At 52.4% G+C, this 18,533-nt stretch overlaps 4 protein-coding genes across 4 annotated transcripts; 1 reads left to right on the forward strand and 3 right to left on the reverse strand.

Moving 5' to 3' along the window:
• Window positions 1-6,097: 6,097 nt before the first annotated feature.
• BO97DRAFT_447255 (Sec7 domain protein) lies at window positions 6,098-10,999 on the reverse strand. Its single transcript, XM_025698753.1, has 2 exons — window positions 8,342-10,999; window positions 6,098-8,282 (listed from the first exon to the last, which is right to left on the reverse strand). The coding sequence occupies exons 1-2, from the start codon at window positions 10,851-10,853 to the stop codon at window positions 6,427-6,429; spliced, it is 4,368 nt and encodes a 1,455-aa protein (XP_025546047.1). The 5' UTR covers window positions 10,854-10,999; the 3' UTR covers window positions 6,098-6,426.
• A 2,164-nt stretch (window positions 11,000-13,163) lies between these two features.
• BO97DRAFT_474016 (unc-50 family protein) lies at window positions 13,164-14,937 on the forward strand. Its single transcript, XM_025700287.1, has 5 exons — window positions 13,164-13,432; window positions 13,555-13,654; window positions 13,683-13,686; window positions 13,800-14,137; window positions 14,214-14,937. Exons 1-5 carry the CDS (start codon window positions 13,323-13,325, stop codon window positions 14,523-14,525), a joined length of 864 nt encoding a protein of 287 aa, XP_025546048.1. The 5' UTR covers window positions 13,164-13,322; the 3' UTR covers window positions 14,526-14,937.
• Window positions 14,938-14,966: 29 nt separating this feature from the next.
• On the reverse strand, window positions 14,967-16,213 carry BO97DRAFT_409379 (PDGFA associated 1 family protein). Its single transcript, XM_025696053.1, has 3 exons — window positions 15,992-16,213; window positions 15,798-15,865; window positions 14,967-15,716 (listed from the first exon to the last, which is right to left on the reverse strand). Exons 1-3 carry the CDS (start codon window positions 16,035-16,037, stop codon window positions 15,057-15,059), a joined length of 774 nt encoding a protein of 257 aa, XP_025546049.1. The 5' UTR covers window positions 16,038-16,213; the 3' UTR covers window positions 14,967-15,056.
• Window positions 16,214-16,688: 475 nt separating this feature from the next.
• BO97DRAFT_277560 (putative MFS monocarboxylate transporter) lies at window positions 16,689-18,513 on the reverse strand. The gene has a single exon (XM_025691032.1). The coding sequence runs from the start codon at window positions 18,234-18,236 to the stop codon at window positions 16,767-16,769; it is 1,470 nt and encodes a 489-aa protein (XP_025546050.1). The 5' UTR covers window positions 18,237-18,513; the 3' UTR covers window positions 16,689-16,766.
• Between the last annotated feature and the right edge of the window lie 20 nt (window positions 18,514-18,533).

Raw genomic sequence — 18,533 nt, forward strand, 5'->3', positions numbered from 1 at the left:
GCAATGCCGCTCGGGTCTGTCTTGATCTCTGGGTGCTTTCTTTCCAATCGATGTCCAAAAACGTTTATCATTTGCCTTATGCATTGGCCACGTCCTTACCTGGCTCGACTCTGTACTAGCTGAAACCTATCCAGAGCATCACATGGGCCACGGAACACACCCTGTGAGTTGAAAACATACTCCAACAAAGGAACAAGACCGAAAAAAGAAGGGGTATCTGGTACACACGCACAAGACCGCAACAATATAGAAGATCGTTATCAACAGGTGGGGCCGGGTAAATAAAGCATCCGCGGCAATAATCAAGATAATGATGATTGATGCAAGAGCACATAACGATACAAGTAGTTCAAAGGAGGTGACTCGGGTGCAGAAAAATGGGGAAAAGAAACGGACGGCCCTTAAGGCTCCACCTCGATATCAACGCATATCCCCTCTCCCTCGCTCGAACTTAGCTCCTCGTCGCGATGGCGCTCATACCCCTCGCTCGTGCCGGGATCGGAACCATAGAGTTGCCTTTGAGCTGGCACGCGCATGTGATCGCCCTCGCCGTCGAGTGAAGATGTCGCAGTCGACATGCCTTGATGCAAACGACGTCTCTCCAGCAGAGCGCGCAGTCGCTGATTCTCCGCGTCACGCTCCTCGAGCCGCTTGCGCGCCCCGCTGCGGTCTACGATTCGAGCCTCCCGTTCAGCTTTGAGTCTCTTCTCCAGTTCGCGCAGCCGTTGGATCCACCTCTCACTGTTGCTGGGGTCGGCCGATAGGGGCTGGGATCGTGAGCCTTGCACAAGGGCACTGGTGGCCTCGGCTAATGTCGTGGTTGATGAAACGGTGGACGGTTGTGGAATGCCGCTGGTCGAGCTCCGCACCAGACCTCGCTCCGGTCGAAGAGGGTTGGAGGACCTCTCAATTGCCGAATGGTGCCGAACCAGGGATGCTGGTCCTGCATTTGCCGTGTTCTCTGGGCCCAGGTTGCGCGTGGGCGAAAGAGGGCTGTGGGACCCCATCCCTGCAGCAACCGCCGCTGCAGAGGTCGGTCCTCGACTGCGCGAATGAGACTGCAGTAGGTTAAGTTCGGCCTTGAGGAGTCGGTTCTCCCCACGAAGTTTAGCCATTTCCGGAGACACCCCCGACAGGCTGCGGTTGTGCTGTTGAGCACGCATGTTCATCATCGATTCCTCCAAACGATCCAGCTTCTTGACTCGCAGGTTGAAAGTGTGTTCTAGTGACTGGTATTGTTTGGTCAAATCGCGCTCGACACCCTTGATGCGAGTCTTGAACCCCGAAATCACGTTCTCTAGTGTCTTGAGAGCGAGCAAAAGATTGCGGCTGAAGCCGGGCCAGAAGAGGATGTTACCGATGACTTCCTGGCTCGGCAGGTTGCCGTTGATCAAACTGTTGGAGTGAGCCCAATCTGGCCCGCACATCAATGACAGGCGCTTCCAGATGGCTAGGAGCATTGCATTCCTCTCACTCAGCTGATCCTTAAATTGTTGTTCCATGGTCGTCAAGCGCTTCCGATCCAGGCTCCGGGCATTTTCCAGATCTGAAATGCGTGAATTGTTCTGCGTGATTGTCCGGGTGGCCTGAAGATGTGATTTGAGGGACTGATCAAATGATTGCTTGTCGGCGCGGCGAGCCTGGCGTTCACGGTCAAGAAGCTCAGCCAATTTGCGTGACTCCAGACCGTGAGTTTCCAGTAGCGCATCCCGATTGCGTAACAGCGACTCCTTTTCGTCGAGTTTAGAGCGGGTACTCTCAAGTTCGAGGGCAGTCGATTCGAGTTCTTTCTGCAGTTTCATGATATTAGAAATGAGACCTGAGCGACTGCCGGTCAAGTCACCCAATGTCTCACGCAGGTTGTTCTCCAAATCCATCAGCCGCTCTCGCCAGGTGTTCGTTTCGATCTCCTGTGTCGAGAGGCTCTTCCTTAGTTTGCGCACCTCCTCCTTGGCCGTGGATGCTTCGCGATTAAGCTCATTAATGATCCGCTGGACTTCTTGCTTCTCCTTATTGCCCAAAACTTCTCGCTGGTGTCGCTCCTCAGCCAGGCGCTCTTCCAGCTCCTTGGATTTATCTTTCTCACTCTGAAGTGCCAGCCTGTATGTCTTGAGCTCCGACTCGAGGTCTCCAATCCTGATCTTATCGCCATCCTGCTCTTCCCGAAGAAACGCAATCTCGTTTTGGCTCGATTCGATTTGAACCGTCAGTCGCTGGACTTTGATGTTTGACTCATATAGACTCTTTTCCATAGATTCCATCTCACGGTTACAGTCTTCCAGCTCCTGCTGAACAGCCTTGTATCGCTGCAGATTGTTTTGCGCATCCTCCTCGAGCCGGATGATTCCCTCACTAGCCGAGCGCATCTCAGCCTGCAAAGCCCTCAGGTTCTCATCCTGCACCCTCAGCTCTTCGTTCAGTTGTTGACACTCATCCACCTTCTGGTCCAATTGCTCTCCAACAGTGTCTATCTCCTCTTGCGCTTCGGATCTCAGATGTTGGAAAGCCTCGTGGCGTTCCTCTGCCAATTGTAATGCCTGATCACGCTCCTGCAACGCCTGATCGCGCTCCCGAGTCAAAGCCTCAAGCTCTTCATCGGCTTGCTCTACATCTGCCGAGTAAGCCTTGTCAACAGCCTCTAGATCTCGAAGGTAATCATCGGCTTGCTCTCGAACAGCTTGATTCTCGAGCTTCAAGGCCGAGACCTGGTCACGCAATTCTCCAATCCGCACTTCCAGATCTTCTCGCTCCGCTTCGTCACCCGGAGAATGGCCTGTTTCGTCACTAGCCCGTGACGGGGCCCTGCCGTGAGCTCGGGATGCCGAGCGGTCGAAAATACTGTCACCTGCGACTGATCGACTGCCATCGCGGCGCTGGCCTAATTTCAGTTCCTCGATCTCCTGATATAGACGCTCTTTCTCCCGATTACGAGATGTAAGCATCGACGTCTGCGCGCTAACTTCCTTCCGCAGCTCTGCATTCTCCTGTTTCAGCAGCTCCAGTTCCATGACCAGTGTAGAACTGGAAGAGCTTCCAGTGTTGGCATTGCGGATGAAGTCCCTTTCGGAAGCGGCTGAAAACGAGGCTACCGACCCTACCCGGTCTCGCTGCCCAGGTCTCGCGGAAATCAGTGGGAAGCTCATCATCTCGGTCCTTAGACGCAGAGCTTCCTCCCGAAGTCTCTTGTTTTCGTCCTCGGCCTGTTCACGTGCTGCAGCCTCTGCCTCGAGCATGTCCTTCCACATGTCCTGCGTCGTGAAACGTTAGTAACGTGAAGATGAAAGATGTTGGCAGGGGGAGTTCGAACTGACCCTCTCTTCCCTTGCTCCTACATCTGATCCCATCGGCCTTCCATCGCTGAGAGACTTCACCATTTCGGCAAGTCTTCTCTTCTCGCTCTCCCGCACAATGCTTTCCGATCGGAGCCTCTCGATCTCCAGCTCATAGGTTTCCATCCTTTCCCTCAGAAAAAGGATTTCTTCGTCCTGTGCTGCATCTCGATCTTCATCCTCGGACCCCTCAGGATCGTGGTTGACCATCGAATCTTTGTCTGATTGTTGATCCTTCAACTGTTTCTCGAGTTCACGAACTTTCCGCTTCAAGTTCTGACTCTCTTTCTGTAACTTCAACTTATCTGATTTCAACTCCACATTCTCAGAGATCATCTCCTTAATACCTTCTTCAGAGCGCCGATTCAGAGCTTCGTTCAGAAAGTGTATTCTCATTTTTAAATCAAAGTTCTCTTTCGAGAGGCGGTCGATGGTGCTACTTTGCTCCTTGAGGGTCATGTTACGACCGCTCTTGGTGAATCCAGGGGCGGCATCCGTGCGCTTGTCTGGGGACAGTGCACGGCTATAATCCTCACTAAATTGCTTCACGAATGTGCTTGGTATTTGAACATCTTTGATTCGTTCGGCTATAGCCGTATCTGCTAGGAGGTTGGTATCGTGGTACTTAGCTTTCGGTGTCATGGGTTCTGTAGTATCATGGGCAGCAGACTGCTCCAGAAGATGATGATGTTCAGATTGATGCGGGTGGTAGTGGTGGTAAGATGATCCTGGGCGTGACTGTGAGGGGCCCTCTTCCTCGTTCAGAGTTTGGAGAACTCCTTCAATAGTTCCACTAGGCGCTTTGCGTTCAAAAACGTTATCATCACTGTACCCAGAGATGCCCGATGCCATGCTTCCCAGGCTCACCGACCGTGCCAAAGTATTTCGCTGTCCAACATGAATACTGCTTGTCATGCCAGGTGCTGCACCGCCCGACTGAAGAGCATAGTCAGCACCTAAAGTCGCATCGCTGTTTGTTACCTCTGTACCGTTGCTCGTGACCGATGAGTATGAGAGTCGATGCGCCGACTGGCGGCTGGTCAGATACTTCGGCCTGCTGCTTCTGCGACTGCTCGCGCGTGAATTTGCTTCTGCATCGCTGCCGCTATTTTCATGGAATAGCCTCGACGGCGGGGGCGATAGGTTGCGCGACACACTGCGAGGGTTCTGGTGTGTTGGCTGCACCGGTTGATCGGGCTCAGGCACGGGGGACTGGCCCGGCCGGCTGTCGCCCTGAACGATGTGGCTAAGCTCTCGAGGACCTTCCGAGCATGTGGACGGGCTCCTATCCACTGCCCTGACAGCCGCCGCCACCGAGGGCGATGAGTGTGTTCCCTCAAGGGTTGTGGTGCTCTCGACGTGCTGTTCAGAGGAATTCGCGGGTGTTGCATCCATATCCTGAGGTGCAGCCACTTCAGGACGTGGACTAGGGGTTTGCGGAATTGGGACGTCGTCGCCAGCTGAGGTTATGTCAAGATTGGACTCATCCGGTATCACGAAGGACAACTGAGTACTGCCCGGATGGGCAGGGCCGAGGGCATTACTGCGATGCACTCCAACCAGGTACGTATCGTCGGCACCGATGGTTCGATCGGGCGTCTCGACTTCTAGGGTCGATGGCTCGGGTAGGAAACTCGATTCCATATCCATTAGTCGCCTTCGCATCTCATTTTCTTTAAGGAAGGTCTGATCATCGGCACGCTCGTGGTCGCCATCCTCGCTCGACAAGAGTAAGCTATTGTCATCATTATCAGGCAAAGGGGGTAAGGAGAGGTTGGAATCGTCGGGTCCTTGCTGTCGCACGAATGAGGCATCAGTCGCAGGCTCGAGTTGGTTGAGATTGGTGAGTGGTGCTGTGTTTGTGTCCTTTCGATCAGGTCCACCGCCTGAGCTGGTTGCACTCATTGTGCCTGAGGCCTGATCACCCTGCGCGTCTTTCGGAACCGGCAATTCGTCATCCCCTTCAGGGTTGGGTTTGGGGGAAGTGGAAGGCTTTGGCGAGTTGCGCACCGGTTGCGCGGGTACGGTCGCTATCGGATTCTCTGACGAAGGAGAAGGTGGTGATCGAGCGGGCTCGGTTGACATGGTGACGGACGTCAGGGCAGGGCGTTTCTTTTCTCCACATCAACCCGACAGTCGTAAAAGACTAGCGGAGCCGGTCTCTTCTAGGAGTAGTCCAAGACTCTAGGCCTCGTCGGACTACCCACTTGGGCGGGCAGTCTTAGCGTGAAATCGGCTAGTGAGGTAGAGGACCGAGGCGTAGGTGGACAAATAATGTTCGGATTCACAATGGCAAGGTTCGAGATGATTTGACTTGGGGGAGGAATCAAAGGTGGGACTCGATCGCATGTGGATTTACTCGTAGGTCTGGGTTTGCGTTGAATGGGCGAGACAAGAAGGAAGGAGAAAAGAAATCATATGGTAAGATACATAGGGAGTGAAGATAGCCCGACCGGAACAGAAAGTACTCTGTAGGAAGAAGTGCAATTTTTTTGGTTGTATTCTGCGGCGTCGGCGTCGTCGTCGTCGGTCACGGGCGGGATGAATGATGATGGATGGATGCGTTGTTGTATTTACTGTTTGGATTGTTTACACCTCAGGCTGCCAAGTCCGGTTACGCTTTATTATTCCCGGATCTCTCCCGGGCCGAGTCCCTATCTACGAAGACACTTACACACACCCTTGGGGAATTGGAAACTCTGTTTTAGTATTTACATGTACAGCCAAGCGTAGATCTCCGACTTTAGACCTAGGCAGCTGCATTGATCCGCATCATGAGAGAAGAAAAATCGATGTTCTCGACAAGTACAAGCCTCATCATGTCCCAATCCAAAAAAAAAAAAAGAAAAAGCATATACGAGAAGCTGAAGGAGACAAAGGCAACCAAGGCAAAAGGAGCGATTAAGAGCGAGGGAAACATGGCTATCATGGGACACGCTCACAGATGGGGTCGTCAGAAGCATCACCCAGAGTGACCCGGATGACATGCATGGCGACTAAAAGGAAATGAGGGTATAATAGAAAATGGGTCTGCGTCAAGCAGGAGCAGAATGACACTATAGCTCAGAGAGTCCAAGAAACAAAACAGGAAGCCGGATCACTCTTCTGTGGGAGTCTCTTCGCGGGCTGCATAAATCCGGTTCTTCTGGTCTAGGGCACCTGAAAGTGAATCAATATATGTGCGAAATTTCACGATTTCACGTAGTAGGTAGGATGATTTCCGCTCCCAGTTGACTAGTGCTTTAGAAGCATTGGGATGACGAGGCGAAAAAGCAAGGATCATGGCGGACCGAAGTTCATTGTGCCGCTGCAGCTCATCTTCCACATTCTTGACGTACGTCTGCAGAGCTTTCAGTTGATCAGTCTCAGGAAGTGCCGATGCCACCATGCTTTGCTGGGGAGGAGCCCAGTCGCTGATATGGACGCGATCTGCTGGTAATCGAGGTCGAACGCCCTGCTGATCGATCGAGCTCCGGATCGAACTTTGGATGCTGGGCCTAGCCCCAGATGAGGACGGTGGCGTCCGACTGCTCTCGGTCGTGATAAGAGCGCTGTTAATGACGGCATCGCTCCATCCGTACTCGATATTACTGATTCCCCCAATCAAAGGCTCTTTGGACAGCCTGGCGCTCCAATAATTGGCACTGGATACGAATTCGCGCACAATCTCCGGCGTCCCAACTTGGAAAAGATGGACAGCACCGGTTGGGAGGCTGAGAGCCCAAACATGGGGCCGAGATTTGGAGTAGCCGGGTGGTGGAAGCGCGCTGGCAATGGTCTGACGCAGGAGGAATTTCCACATCTCTTCAGCGTTTTCGGTCCAGTTGCCGCCTCCTACCACGACACCCCCGGGCTGACGTTGCTTAGGTTTTTGCCGGGCGCCCTTCACAGAGGCGTTGAAGGAGAAAAGACGCATCCATCCTTGCTGAATTACAGCAAAGCACTCGTTCCAGTTGCGATCCTTAGCCCTCTTGTCAACCGAGTCTAAGTGGTGTTTATGCTTCAAGCTGCCTTCCTTGGCCCATGGCGCACCAGCAAGTTGTAACGTTTCATCCTCCAATAGTGGGGTATCCCTTTCGGCGTCTTCAAAACTTGCAATCGAATGGGCCGAGTCCTCACGGATAATAGCTTGACTCAAGGCGTTGGCGAAGCCGATCGACTGTTGATAGTCTCCGCGCGGATAGTCTGACCCAAATGAATCGACTGATGCGGAAGTCAACTTCCCTGAGGAGTACTTACTCCAAGTACTGGAGGCGGAAGGACTCCAGAGCGACGCCTGGTCGTCCAAGCTGGTTCGACTGGAGCCCATGGCAGACGGAGGATGTAATCTCGCCCGCGAACGAGGCTTAGATGACCACCGTGCCGTCCCATAGCGGGAATCGGCAGAGCGACCACGCGGATATATGTCAGAACCACTTCTACTCACAGTACTGGGGCTTCGGCGGAGTCCACTGGTATGGGGGCCAAGCAAGTTGTTGGCTGAAGATCGCGGCCCTTCTTTCTCTGCCGAAGCACCATAGAGAGGGAGCTTCTGCTTCTGAATCGAGGAATAGAAATCCCGAAGGACGGCCTCAACTTGTTGCTCCCATGCTCTCATCGATCCAATGAAAGGCGTATTGACAAGCGGGCCAATCTCGTTGTCAGTATCATTCGCAATCTTCGCAGATAAATCGGTACGAGAAAGTCGGTTGACCAACTTTGTCGGTGCATTCGCTGCCTTATCCATGCCCGCAAACCCCCGGTCGCGATCGTCAGTGGGTGACATCGGGTCTTGCATCGAGGCTCTCGATTTGCCGCTGGCAAACCCATCAGGGGCGGCTTCGGCAGCCACACGATGAATTGTCGGCATCGTATTTCGAACAAACTGGGTCTTGGTCATCTTCTGCTCGATGTCGGCCAGGTGTAGATCAGTGTTCAGCAGGAGGAGCGAGTAACAGATCGTATGCACAACGTCTACAATGACACCATTAGTATAACCATCTTGCTCACTGGCGAAGTGATGCTATTCATACCTGCAGCTTTGAAGCTGTGGCGAGGGTTACACGCACACCACCTCGTGGAAAAGGCATCCAAAACCCTGTCCACTTGCTGGGTTTCACCTTTCAGCACTAGCCGAGTACAAAGGCTTCGCAGAGCTGCCAATATATTGAGATTGGACCAGTCGAAGAGTTCCATGTATGCTTTGCGGATCGGAGCACGATCGGGATCACCAAGCCAGGCAGCGGCAGGCTCGTTCCCAACCACTTGTTCCTGACTTTCGAACAACATCCTCGCTTGCTCCCGGTCGGAGTCGGTTGGTTCGTCGCCAGGGGGGCCATCCGAGGAATCGGGCTGATCTCGGGGGGTTCCCATGAGCTTTGGTTCCGTCGACGATGCGGTGGGAGCTTCGGAAGCCGTATGGTAGTTCGAACCTTCCGACAAAGAAGCCCGCGGAGACCCATTCAGACCACCGGCAGCTGCAGACATATTGCCTCCCATATCATAAGCCTTGCGCACGTCCGATGGGGAAGATTCGTGGGCTTCGTCCGATGTTGGGAAAAGCTGATGAGGCGTATCATCGAGATTATGATCAGGGGCGACACCTGGCTGCGAGAAGCTCTCAACCACGGGTGAGAGCGAGGAGACTGGTATCTCCTGAGGTTTCAGCTTTGTTTGAAGAGCACTAGCACCAGAACCATTATCTACGTCGTTACTATTCGAGTCCACGCCGTTTCCGCGCGCTGGGTGATCCTCTTCTTGTCGCTGATTAGCAGGATGACTGGTATCCAAGCTGCCCAATTTAATGGTTGACTCATCATCCCCACTGCTGCTGGCACCTAAAAATGAAGTCTCCGGAGCGCTGCTCGGCGGAACTGAAGGGTAAAGGCTGTATTTAGCTTTCGGGGCACCCGGTGTTGCTGTGACTAAGCTTCCCCTCTGATCTTGCGTCGGCGAACCTCCCTGGTTTTGGGCCTCGAACGTCTCCGCTGCTGGGCGCAAGTCCAAGGGTCTACTGCCGGGGCCTGTAGCGAAAGGAGGGTTCATTCCTTTCCGTACGCTGCTCACCGGGATAGCCTCTGGTTTGGCCGGTTCCAGTACTCGGTGATGGCCGCTGAGCTCCGGAGGATAGAAAATGGGGGGAGGAGCACTTTCAGCAACAGATTTCTTGCGCCGACGAAAAAAGGAAGATTTCTTGGTAACCACCTGATGCGTTCCTCCTTCGCGGTGCGTGTTGAATCCTGGTGCACTATTCTTTAACGGCTGCCTCCAGCTCCTGGCATTCATCCCAAATCCACTCGAATCCTTGTAGTCGTTTTCTGGGGCAAAAACGTGGTCGGGTGGGTTGTACTCGCTTGAAGTAGCGGTCGACACCCTGGAGGAGCCAAACACACGCCGGAAGAACCCTGGCCGTTCCTTGGCTGCTGGAGCGGGGTCGGGTGGCGCGGGGAAGATCGGCTTGTTGAAGGAAATGGTTGGGCTCGGCGCCGGCGGGTCGAGCGATGCAGGGATCGTCGGCGGAAGTTCCAGTCCGCTCTCCCCGAGGTTGCCCAGATCTGAATGATGGCCTCGAATCGTCGTTGTGCCAAGGTTCGCCGGTCGGGCCTTTCGGTCGTTGTCCGACCGCGGGGACTTTACGCTGTTTCGGCGTGATGCCACGGGTGTCGTCCGTGATTGTTGGGGTTGGAGGGGGCCTGAATATTCAGCCTGAGAAGATGAGTGGGATTTACTTGGCCCACCGGGGATACTCGGAGTCGGTGCTGCATCAAAGCTCTCCCCATATGACGAGTCCAGCTTAAAGACAAGATCCGGAAACGAGATGAATGGCTGTCTTGTGCCGTAGTCCAAGCTTACCGAGCGTCTCTCGCCGGCCCCATCCATTCGTCCCTGCTGCAGAGAAGAAGCTAAATCCGTGGGAGGCGAGGAACTACCTCGGTTTCCATTCCGAGAAGCCCGAACATTCGCCGGGGCTGCAAAGTTCGAACTGGCCCTGTAGTCGTACAGTTGGCCGCGAGAGCCGGTCCCTTCCCGACTGCGAGTGCTGCCGTATCTTCGCAAACTGGCATGGTAGTTCGAGCTGCTATTGCTCCGACGACTTCTGGCCGGCTGTGTTGCATAGCGGCCAGTGCTCTCGTCGTATGTGCATTCTACCTCCGAGGATACGGAGGAAGAGAAAGTGTGGCCTCGATACCGGCGCTGAGTTATTGATTCCGGCGAACCATTGCCACACAGATCCGTCTCAAAAACTGAGTTGAATAACCGGTAGTCGTCCAACAAAGAGCCCGAGGCAAACTGGTCCAGCGACAGAAGCATGTTATCCACAATTGAGGTGCGGGCCGCATGTTTCGGCGATAGAGACAGGTCATGTGGGTCGCGCTCATCCCCCGATTCATTGCTGTCGTTGGCGTTATCGGCCGGATTAAAGTCGTCCAGAAAAGTTTCCCGTACGGAAGGTCGTGGGTGAGTTCCCCTTTTCGCGGCTCTGTGGTTGCCTGGTTCAAACGACGGCGTTTGAGGGGGAGAACTGCTTGCGTGCTGCGGAGGCATTGTGCGACTACTTAATCGAGTGACTCTGTTCCCTAAAGATTTCCGAGAATGGTCGGAGTTCGTGGCATGAATGCGAAGCGAGTGACGGGGCCTGAAGAGAACGTAGAGAGGAAGAAAAACGAGAAGACAGTATAAGAGAAAGAGCAGGATCTGCGCCCAGTCGCGGTAGCAACACACAATCCCGGGTCTAGAGCAATTGGTTGGTAGGAAATGATCGGGCGTCACCGTTCGCCTTGACGGGCTGAGAAGCCCTGGTCCTTCTTCCAATTTCAGGAAGGTGCCCGGAACCCAATTTGCGAATGTTTGCGAATGTAAGATAAGCGATATAGAGATGTTCGCAATTGAAGCACAAAATAGGTCGAAATATATCAGCGATTGATCATCGCGTGAGGGGTGGAGAGAGTGTGAATTGGGGGTATGTAAGGGGGTCGCAGGACTGCGATTTCGGGCGGCGGTGGGCGCGGAAGTGGTTTGGTAGCTAAACCCCGAGCTATATCGAGCCTCCTATCCTTCTCTTGAGAAACGGAAAGAAGGGCCAGTTAGTGTTAGCTTTCATTGAAAAGGGAATGCGAAAAACAATAGGAGGATATTGGGGGGGGAGAAGACTGGATGACAGGCTATGGTTCGGGAAAGAGACGATTAAAGACGAACCAAGGGGTATGGAAAGTCTGTCAAAACTCAAGACAGGCACCACCGCAAACCTTCATGAGGTGATGGGTGTGGTAGTGGTTGGTGGGGAGGGGGAATAGAGTGGAGGAAAGCGAACTGGCCACGAGGATCGATAGCGCTGGAAGGGGGGACAAATCCGAAACTTGCAGGAGGAAGGATGATAGGTACTGAGCATGCAAGTTAATGCATGGGCAAGCCTCTCAAGCAAACACCGGAAATTGGAGTTGACAAGGGAGAAAAAATGATGACAACATGCTCGTTCATTTGCGAATGATAGTTATCATCAATAACAATGACTGCGAAGGATGGAAATTTTGTAAGGAGGAAGAGGAAGAGGAAGAGGAAGAATTAACCTAAAGTGAATGAATGAATGAATGAATGATTGATTGAATAAAAGATTGATTGAATAGACTATGGTTGAGTAATGGTCGGGGCTAGTGTTGGGTCTAAAGACCCTCTAGCGGGCAATGGGCAATGGTTCAGGGGCCCGGGGGGGCCCCACTTTTCCAACTGCTGCAGCTTCCAGGCACCAATTCATATGAGGTACTCCGTAGTTCTGGTCAGTTTTATGGTAAGTACCGGGGAGTCAAGGTCATGAGTATAAAGAACTATAAAAACCTAGTTAACTACTTGAATAGCTATACCATAGCTATCAGTCAGCTCCAGTAAGTCACTATTTCTATTGATTCGTTCTTAGACCCTTACATCGTCTCCCGAGTCTTTCTTGTAGTATGAATGAAATGATGATACAGGCTGGAAACAGGCTAGATACGAGACCTGAGGAGGAAAGTGGGCCCTGATACCTGACCTTACCTACTAAATGGGCCTTCCTGGTACATACAATCTGACTGGTGGGTGACAAAACAGACAGTACGCACGGGTTAGCTCAGTACGGTGGTCAGCACAGTACAAAATGTTCTAGGTATACTATCAGATATTTCGGCAAGGTAGCCCTGAAATAAGTCACTAGATAACTAGAAAGTACTGTCTGTATTTGAGAATATTCTTCATCGGATCCATCCTAATTCGTTGTCCCAGAACCATAGATGCAGTCGAAAGTACTGTCATCGAGATCCTCCCTGGGCTGAGATCTTCATTTCCAGGAACTCGGTATGTGATACATCTCCGCTCGACTGACACCTTACCGTTTCTCGTTCTCTTTTCCCAGCCATGACTCTATCGAGAGAAAAAGTGTAGATCCAATCACTTGGGGATGGTTCGACCCGTACCCGTTGAGCTGTCTGTGAGAGGAGACCTGTCAGGTCTTCCTCCCACCCAGAATTTCCCCCTTCAAGGGCCAAGCCTGTCCAGATAGGACGTCGCTGTTGAATGCATACGGCTGGCTGCTTATGGATGCAGATGCAGTAAGGCTTTCACGTGGTAAAGTGGCCATTTCATCGTTCTCTTCTTCGAGTAGACAAGGACTGTCGAGAGAACTGGAATGGACCGGATTTTCTAGCCTGATAGTCTATACCTATGAAGTAGATAGATAGATAGATAGATAGATAGTACAACAATGCAGTAGCAGAGAGAAGGGAAGGAACGGGTTCAAGTTCCTCCGGGGCAAGACCGCTGATGACATAACATCGCCGCCCGCCCCATGCGTTGTTTCGAAGGGGTCTCCGCCTTCTTCTCTTCTTCGATCTCCTCATCATCGTTTTGTTGTTGTCTGTGTTTACAGTCACCGTGGCTGACTTGATTACTTCCCCGTGCTTGTCCCTCGCTAAATTTACATGATTTTGGCTCCTCTCTAAGGCCGCTTGTCTTGCGACTCGGAGCTTCTTCACCCGCTCCTGAAAGATGAATCCTCACATATCCGTTCCCCGCCAACATGCTAGTCCATCGAACTTTGGCGGTACTGCGCCCGCCAGTCGCAGATCGAGTATACGGTTGCCTCGCTTCTTCAAACGGTAGGCCTAGCAATTCGCTCTGAAGTCGTTCGGTACAAGGCCCCGTGCCAAAATCGAGCTTTTCCGACGATCACTGTTAAGTCTCGGGCTGTGACTGACGACGACCCTCTGTTATGTTCCAGGCTATTCAAATTCCCGCAGATGGATTTCGAGATGGCAATATGGGAGATGGCATCTCTGTTGATTGCGCCCAAGAAAGTTTTCAAGTCGATATATTATCATGTGCGTTATTCCTGATCCCGGACTGAGGAAACTGTTGGCCCTTTACTGACTGCCTGCCCGACTCAAAGAAACGTAGGTTGCCTGAACCATGCGCAATTCACATTTGAGCTGGGGCAGCCGTGGTGAGGAACTGATCAACATCCAGAAACGAAAAATACTTGGCATCGCCCCGACCCATCTTTCACTTATCTGCTTTCCTTCTTCCTCCTTCTCACGGCGCTCGCCTGGGGTCTCGCCTATGCGCCATCATTCGGATCCATTGTGCGGCTGTCTCTTATCTTCATCTTCATCCATTTCATTGGATCCTCGCTTCTGGTCTCCTCGATAGGATATTTCATCATTCCCCGGCTATTTGGACCTGATGGCGCTGCGGCTTCGCTGACAGGGTTTCGAGGTAGTCGCGGACGGCGGCGCGGCGCAGCCCAGGGCCTGTTCACACAGCCCGGCGAGAAGGAACAATTGGAGTTTGGCTATTGCTTTGATGTGAGTCTATCCAACTGCTCCCAGGGAGCAGAACCCCTCCGCCCCCGAGTAGGAAACTGAGTTTCGCAAATATTAGGTAGCAAACCGGGCATTCTTCCCTCTGTATCTGCATCTATATGTAGTGCAGTTTCTTCTTCTACCACTGCTCACCCGCAGTCCAAGCAATTTCTTAGCTATTTTCCTCGGCAACACGCTTTACCTGTCCGCATTGACATATTATACCTACATCACGTTCTTGGGATACAATGCACTCCCATTCTTGCATAACACCGAGCTGCTTTTGCTCCCTATTTTGGCATTCGCGATCATGTGGCTTATTTGCCTGATTGCAGGATGGAGTCTGGTCATGCAAGGCTGGAGTGTGGAGGGCTTGGTCTGGGGTGCATAGTTATTGCCTGGTGCTCGAGCGGCTCGGGCTGAATTGTGTCTGTTCTGCTCCAGCCCATGCCTCTTTTCTTCATCATGTCTACAATTTCAGCAAGCCTTTATGATTTTCTGCTCAGCGGTGGCGTATATGTGATCTTGTGTTGGTGCTGCAACTACTAAGGTCAGTCATTGTCCGTTGGCCTAACTTAGTGTCTTTCCCATTTGTTTAATCTAAAGAGGACAAACCGGGTTCTGGTGGATCAAGAGCCCTGTTTAATATTATAGTCCGTCCTCCATGAACTGTGACCACTAGCTGGAGGAGTATGTCCATCCTGATACTATGCAGTACGACTCGTCGTTGTATAACGGGTCTACTTACCTAGATTATGGATGTAGTTAGGGGGTATTAGCAAGAACTTGAAAGAAGATTTAAGGCATATGAAAGCCAATCATCATTCCAAAACCTGTATAGAATTATATTTGATACGCGCCAAGGCGACCGAAGCGAGTAAAGAGGATCCAAGCGAAGTCCGGAATGTCGGCTCGGTGATATTCATTTCTTCTTTGGTGCAGCCTTCTTCCCACCCTTCGCAGCCTGCAATTTGGCCTCTCGTTCAGCGGCGCGTTGCTTCGCCAACTCGATCTTCTCCTCCTTCTCGGCTTCCTTGCGCAGCCGATCAGCCTCACGCTGCTCGCGGATAACCGCCAAGCGAGCCAGGTCGGAACGGGCTTCCTCTGTCTTCCCCTCGGCGTGAAGCTTCAGATAGCGTTGTCGTGCCTGTTGGGCCTCGATCGCCTCGCGTTCTCGTCGTGACAGCTGGGACAGATCACCGTTGGGCTTCTGCACATCTTCCTGGTTGCCGCTGAGCTGGGAGCGTGATTTGGCCGTGTGGTTGGGGTTGGCCGGTAGGTCATCATCGTCATCGTCACTATCGTTGCCTGATCCCTCCGACTCGGAGGGGGGCAGGTCGCCCGGTTGAGCGGCGCTTTGCATCCGGCGAGCCTGGGCAGCTTGTTTCTTCGCCTTCGCGGCCGCACGCCGCTCCTCACGAGTCATTTCCATGGTATTGCTGCTGCTCGCCGCGGGTATAGAAGAAGGACCAGGTCTGGCACTGTGGGACGATTCATTGTCATTGTTGTCGGAAGATCCATCAGAGCCTGATTCTGAGGATTCTTCTTCCTCGGGGGAAGAGAGGTTGTTGTCCTCGGGATCCTGCGGTGTGGTTCCCCGAATTAGTGGGACAGAGGATATGAGAGATGGGAGGATTGCTGAAAAGACAAAAGGCATACGTACCCTCCAGAGACCGACAGAATTTCCATCTTTGTCGACCGGGTGAACATCGCGACTGAAATGCTTTCCACCTGTTGGGAGTGCGGGCAGAAAGATTGCACCTGATTAGTCCCAGCCAATATCCTTCTCTTGCGGGGAGTCCGGTAAGGGGAGCCTGTTTCGTTGACTTCAGGCTTGGTGTTGGCTTTTACACGTACCTCCTCGCGAAGGCTTGGAAAACTTTCCGCGACCGCGGGGTGCCATGATGAGGGAGGGCGGGAGAAGGAAGGAGAAAGAGAGGAGAAGAAAGGGGAGTTTCTGTGCTCCGAGGGAAGGGGGGAACAGGGGGAGAGAGTGCGAGTGTGCGTGAGTGGAAGGACAAGGAGAGGGAAAGCAATTCGATTAAATGTAGGTAATGAACGAAGGTTAGGTACAAGACTGGCAGCAGCAACAATAAGCTCTTCCTCTGGAGGAAAGTCTGTCAGTCTATGGTCCACCACAGTCACGCCGCTGCCTTCCCGGAAAAGAAGTGGTGGGGTAAGTCAACAGTTAAGGTACTTCTTAGTAGTATAACTTACCCAGGAGTACGGAGTACTACTTGCTACTCTTACTACTATTACTACTACCTCCTAGTAGACATAGTATTCTTATCTACGAGTACTTCCCCAGAGAAAGATAGAGATCGGCCTCTGGACTTGTTAGTAATTTCGCGCGCCATTGATTGCTTGATCGCTAGTTTGTTATTTAACCTAGATTAATTTAGTTGAGTTAGTTACGAGTTACTACGAATACTTATCAAGTACGGACTATGTGTGACTAACTAACTAACTAACTACTTTCCTACCTCTACTGCCTTACATACAAGGAACAACCTTGTATGCGGGATAATTATGAGATTGAGAATTAGTTCTATGACTGTCTAATTCAATGATTAGTCAACTATTCAACCAATTGATAAATGATTTTTTCTCCTGCTATCAACCAATTCCAGTCTCACGCACGTTGCCAGGACAGACCTAGTTTACTTGTGCGCGCTGCAACTAAAGTCAGCGTGCCCGCCAGAATGGCACTGCCCATGAACATCTGCGCAGACAGATACTGCCCGCCATCTCGGTCCACCAGTGCTCCCGCGATGGGGGTGCCAATGAGGGCGGCAACTGCCACCACACTCAGCACCATCCCCATTCGCACTCCTGTTTTCTTCAAGTCGGTGGTCAACGTACTCAGAGTGGCGGGAAACAGGGATTGAATGCCGGCCGCTGCAAGTCCATAGAATGCGCTGAAGACGTACAGGCCATCGTAACTCCTTACGGCCGTCCAGCAGTACGCCACCACCCCGGTTACCAGACTGAAAGGAATCAACATGTTCAGCGGACCTGTATACTGGTCCGCCAGCAGATTGGGGATCAGGCGACCCGTTAAGCCTACCCCGTTCATGACCAAAAGTACATCGATCGATGTGGACTCGGAAACGCCGATGATATCTCGCGCAAAGCTGCTAATATAGAAGAATCCCACATAGAGGCCCCAGAAATTCAGAAACATTCCCAGAGCAAAGAGGGCATATGAAGTCTCCCGAAAAGCGGCCCATTCGATCAGTGGTCCACTGTGGCGAGGCGGCAGCCTCTGCTGGAGGAAAATCAAGCAGGGTATCAAAGTGGCTAGCGAGATGAAGCCTAGCGTTCGCATCGTCCATCCGTATCCGATCTGAGGCAAAAGCCGCATGACCACTGCGGGGAAGACCAGCCCTCCTGTGGCCGATCCAGAGGCTGTGATACCGATTGCGATGGCTCGATTCTTGGTGAAGTACGTTGGAATTAGAGCAATAGTGGGGCAAAACATGAGCCCGCAGCCAATTCCCTGACCAATGCCCTGGGCAAGGAACAGCTGCCAATACTGGGTGCACAGGGAAGTCATGAAGATGCAGAACAGCTCGAGTACCGCCCCGATTGCCAGGATGGTCTTGAAATACCCGGCGTCGGTGGCACGTCCAGAAAAGGTTCCAATGAAGAACAGGAGAAAGATCTGAATGCTGCCAACCCAAGAAATATCCGAGGGCGGCCGCCCCAAGCTCTGGGTATAGTAGTCTTGAAAAACGCCGAAACTGTTGATATAGCCCCAGGTGTTAAAGATAACAAAATGGGCTAGGGCCACTTGGGACCATGCCTTGAAGCCACCGTCCGGAGGAGGACCCAAGTCCCTACCTGATTCTCTCGTCCGAACAGGGTTCAAACTTCTAGTAGCCAAGGCACCGACATAGCTAACATTTGTTGGAGCTCTGAACAGCCCCGTGGGTCGTTCATCGTCAATGGCCTCCTCGTCGTTTTCGAGCTGACCTCTCTGGAGAGCAGATGAATTCGGGTATTGACAATCTGGGGCTTCCTCCGGGGAACCCTTCTCGCTGTTTGTGTGCGCTAGACAACTTGACTCAGCGTTGCAAGATAGTGGTGAAATTGTTTTCATAGCTGTCCTGTGCCACTGGAATAACCTGTTTCAGTCTCGGACAGCTACGAGTGGTGCATCAGAATTGAATGGAAGGGATGCTGACCATGATCGAGACGCTAACGGAGAGAGCACAAGTTAGAATCCATAAAGGTAGATAAAGTGAGAATGATGCCAGGGAGAAAACAGACAGAAGAAGGAAAGGGGAAGAAAAAACAGAGCACAGTTGTTGGAGGTGGGGGAAACAGTTCAGTGCGGAGTATAGGCCGAACTCCCCCAGACTGTGGAGAAAACACTCTAAGATCTGCTTCGCACAGA

Source organism: Aspergillus homomorphus (assembly GCF_003184865.1).
Source record: "Aspergillus homomorphus CBS 101889 unplaced genomic scaffold BO97scaffold_82, whole genome shotgun sequence".
In the NCBI taxonomy this organism is placed as follows: Eukaryota; Fungi; Ascomycota; class Eurotiomycetes; order Eurotiales; family Aspergillaceae; genus Aspergillus; species Aspergillus homomorphus.

Excerpts from the sequence above, each read along its gene's own strand:
- BO97DRAFT_447255 (XM_025698753.1), bottom strand. The coding sequence starts at position 10,853 with ATGCCTCCGCAGCACGCAAGCAGTTCTCCCCCTCAAACGCCGTCGTTT. Across the intron at positions 8,283-8,341 it reads CCACAGCTTCAAAGCTGCAG|ACGTTGTGCATACGATCTGT; the intron begins GTATGAATAGCA and ends GTGTCATTGTAG.
- BO97DRAFT_474016 (XM_025700287.1), top strand. The coding sequence starts at position 13,323 with ATGAATCCTCACATATCCGTTCCCCGCCAACATGCTAGTCCATCGAAC. Across the intron at positions 13,433-13,554 it reads TTGCCTCGCTTCTTCAAACG|GCTATTCAAATTCCCGCAGA; the intron begins GTAGGCCTAGCA and ends GTTATGTTCCAG. Across the intron at positions 14,138-14,213 it reads AGTTTGGCTATTGCTTTGAT|GTAGCAAACCGGGCATTCTT; the intron begins GTGAGTCTATCC and ends CGCAAATATTAG.
- BO97DRAFT_409379 (XM_025696053.1), bottom strand. The coding sequence starts at position 16,037 with ATGGCACCCCGCGGTCGCGGAAAGTTTTCCAAGCCTTCGCGAGGAG. Across the intron at positions 15,866-15,991 it reads TTCCAAGCCTTCGCGAGGAG|GTGGAAAGCATTTCAGTCGC; the intron begins GTACGTGTAAAA and ends CACTCCCAACAG. Across the intron at positions 15,717-15,797 it reads ATTCTGTCGGTCTCTGGAGG|GATCCCGAGGACAACAACCT; the intron begins GTACGTATGCCT and ends ACCACACCGCAG.
- BO97DRAFT_277560 (XM_025691032.1), bottom strand. The coding sequence starts at position 18,236 with ATGAAAACAATTTCACCACTATCTTGCAACGCTGAGTCAAGTTGTCTA.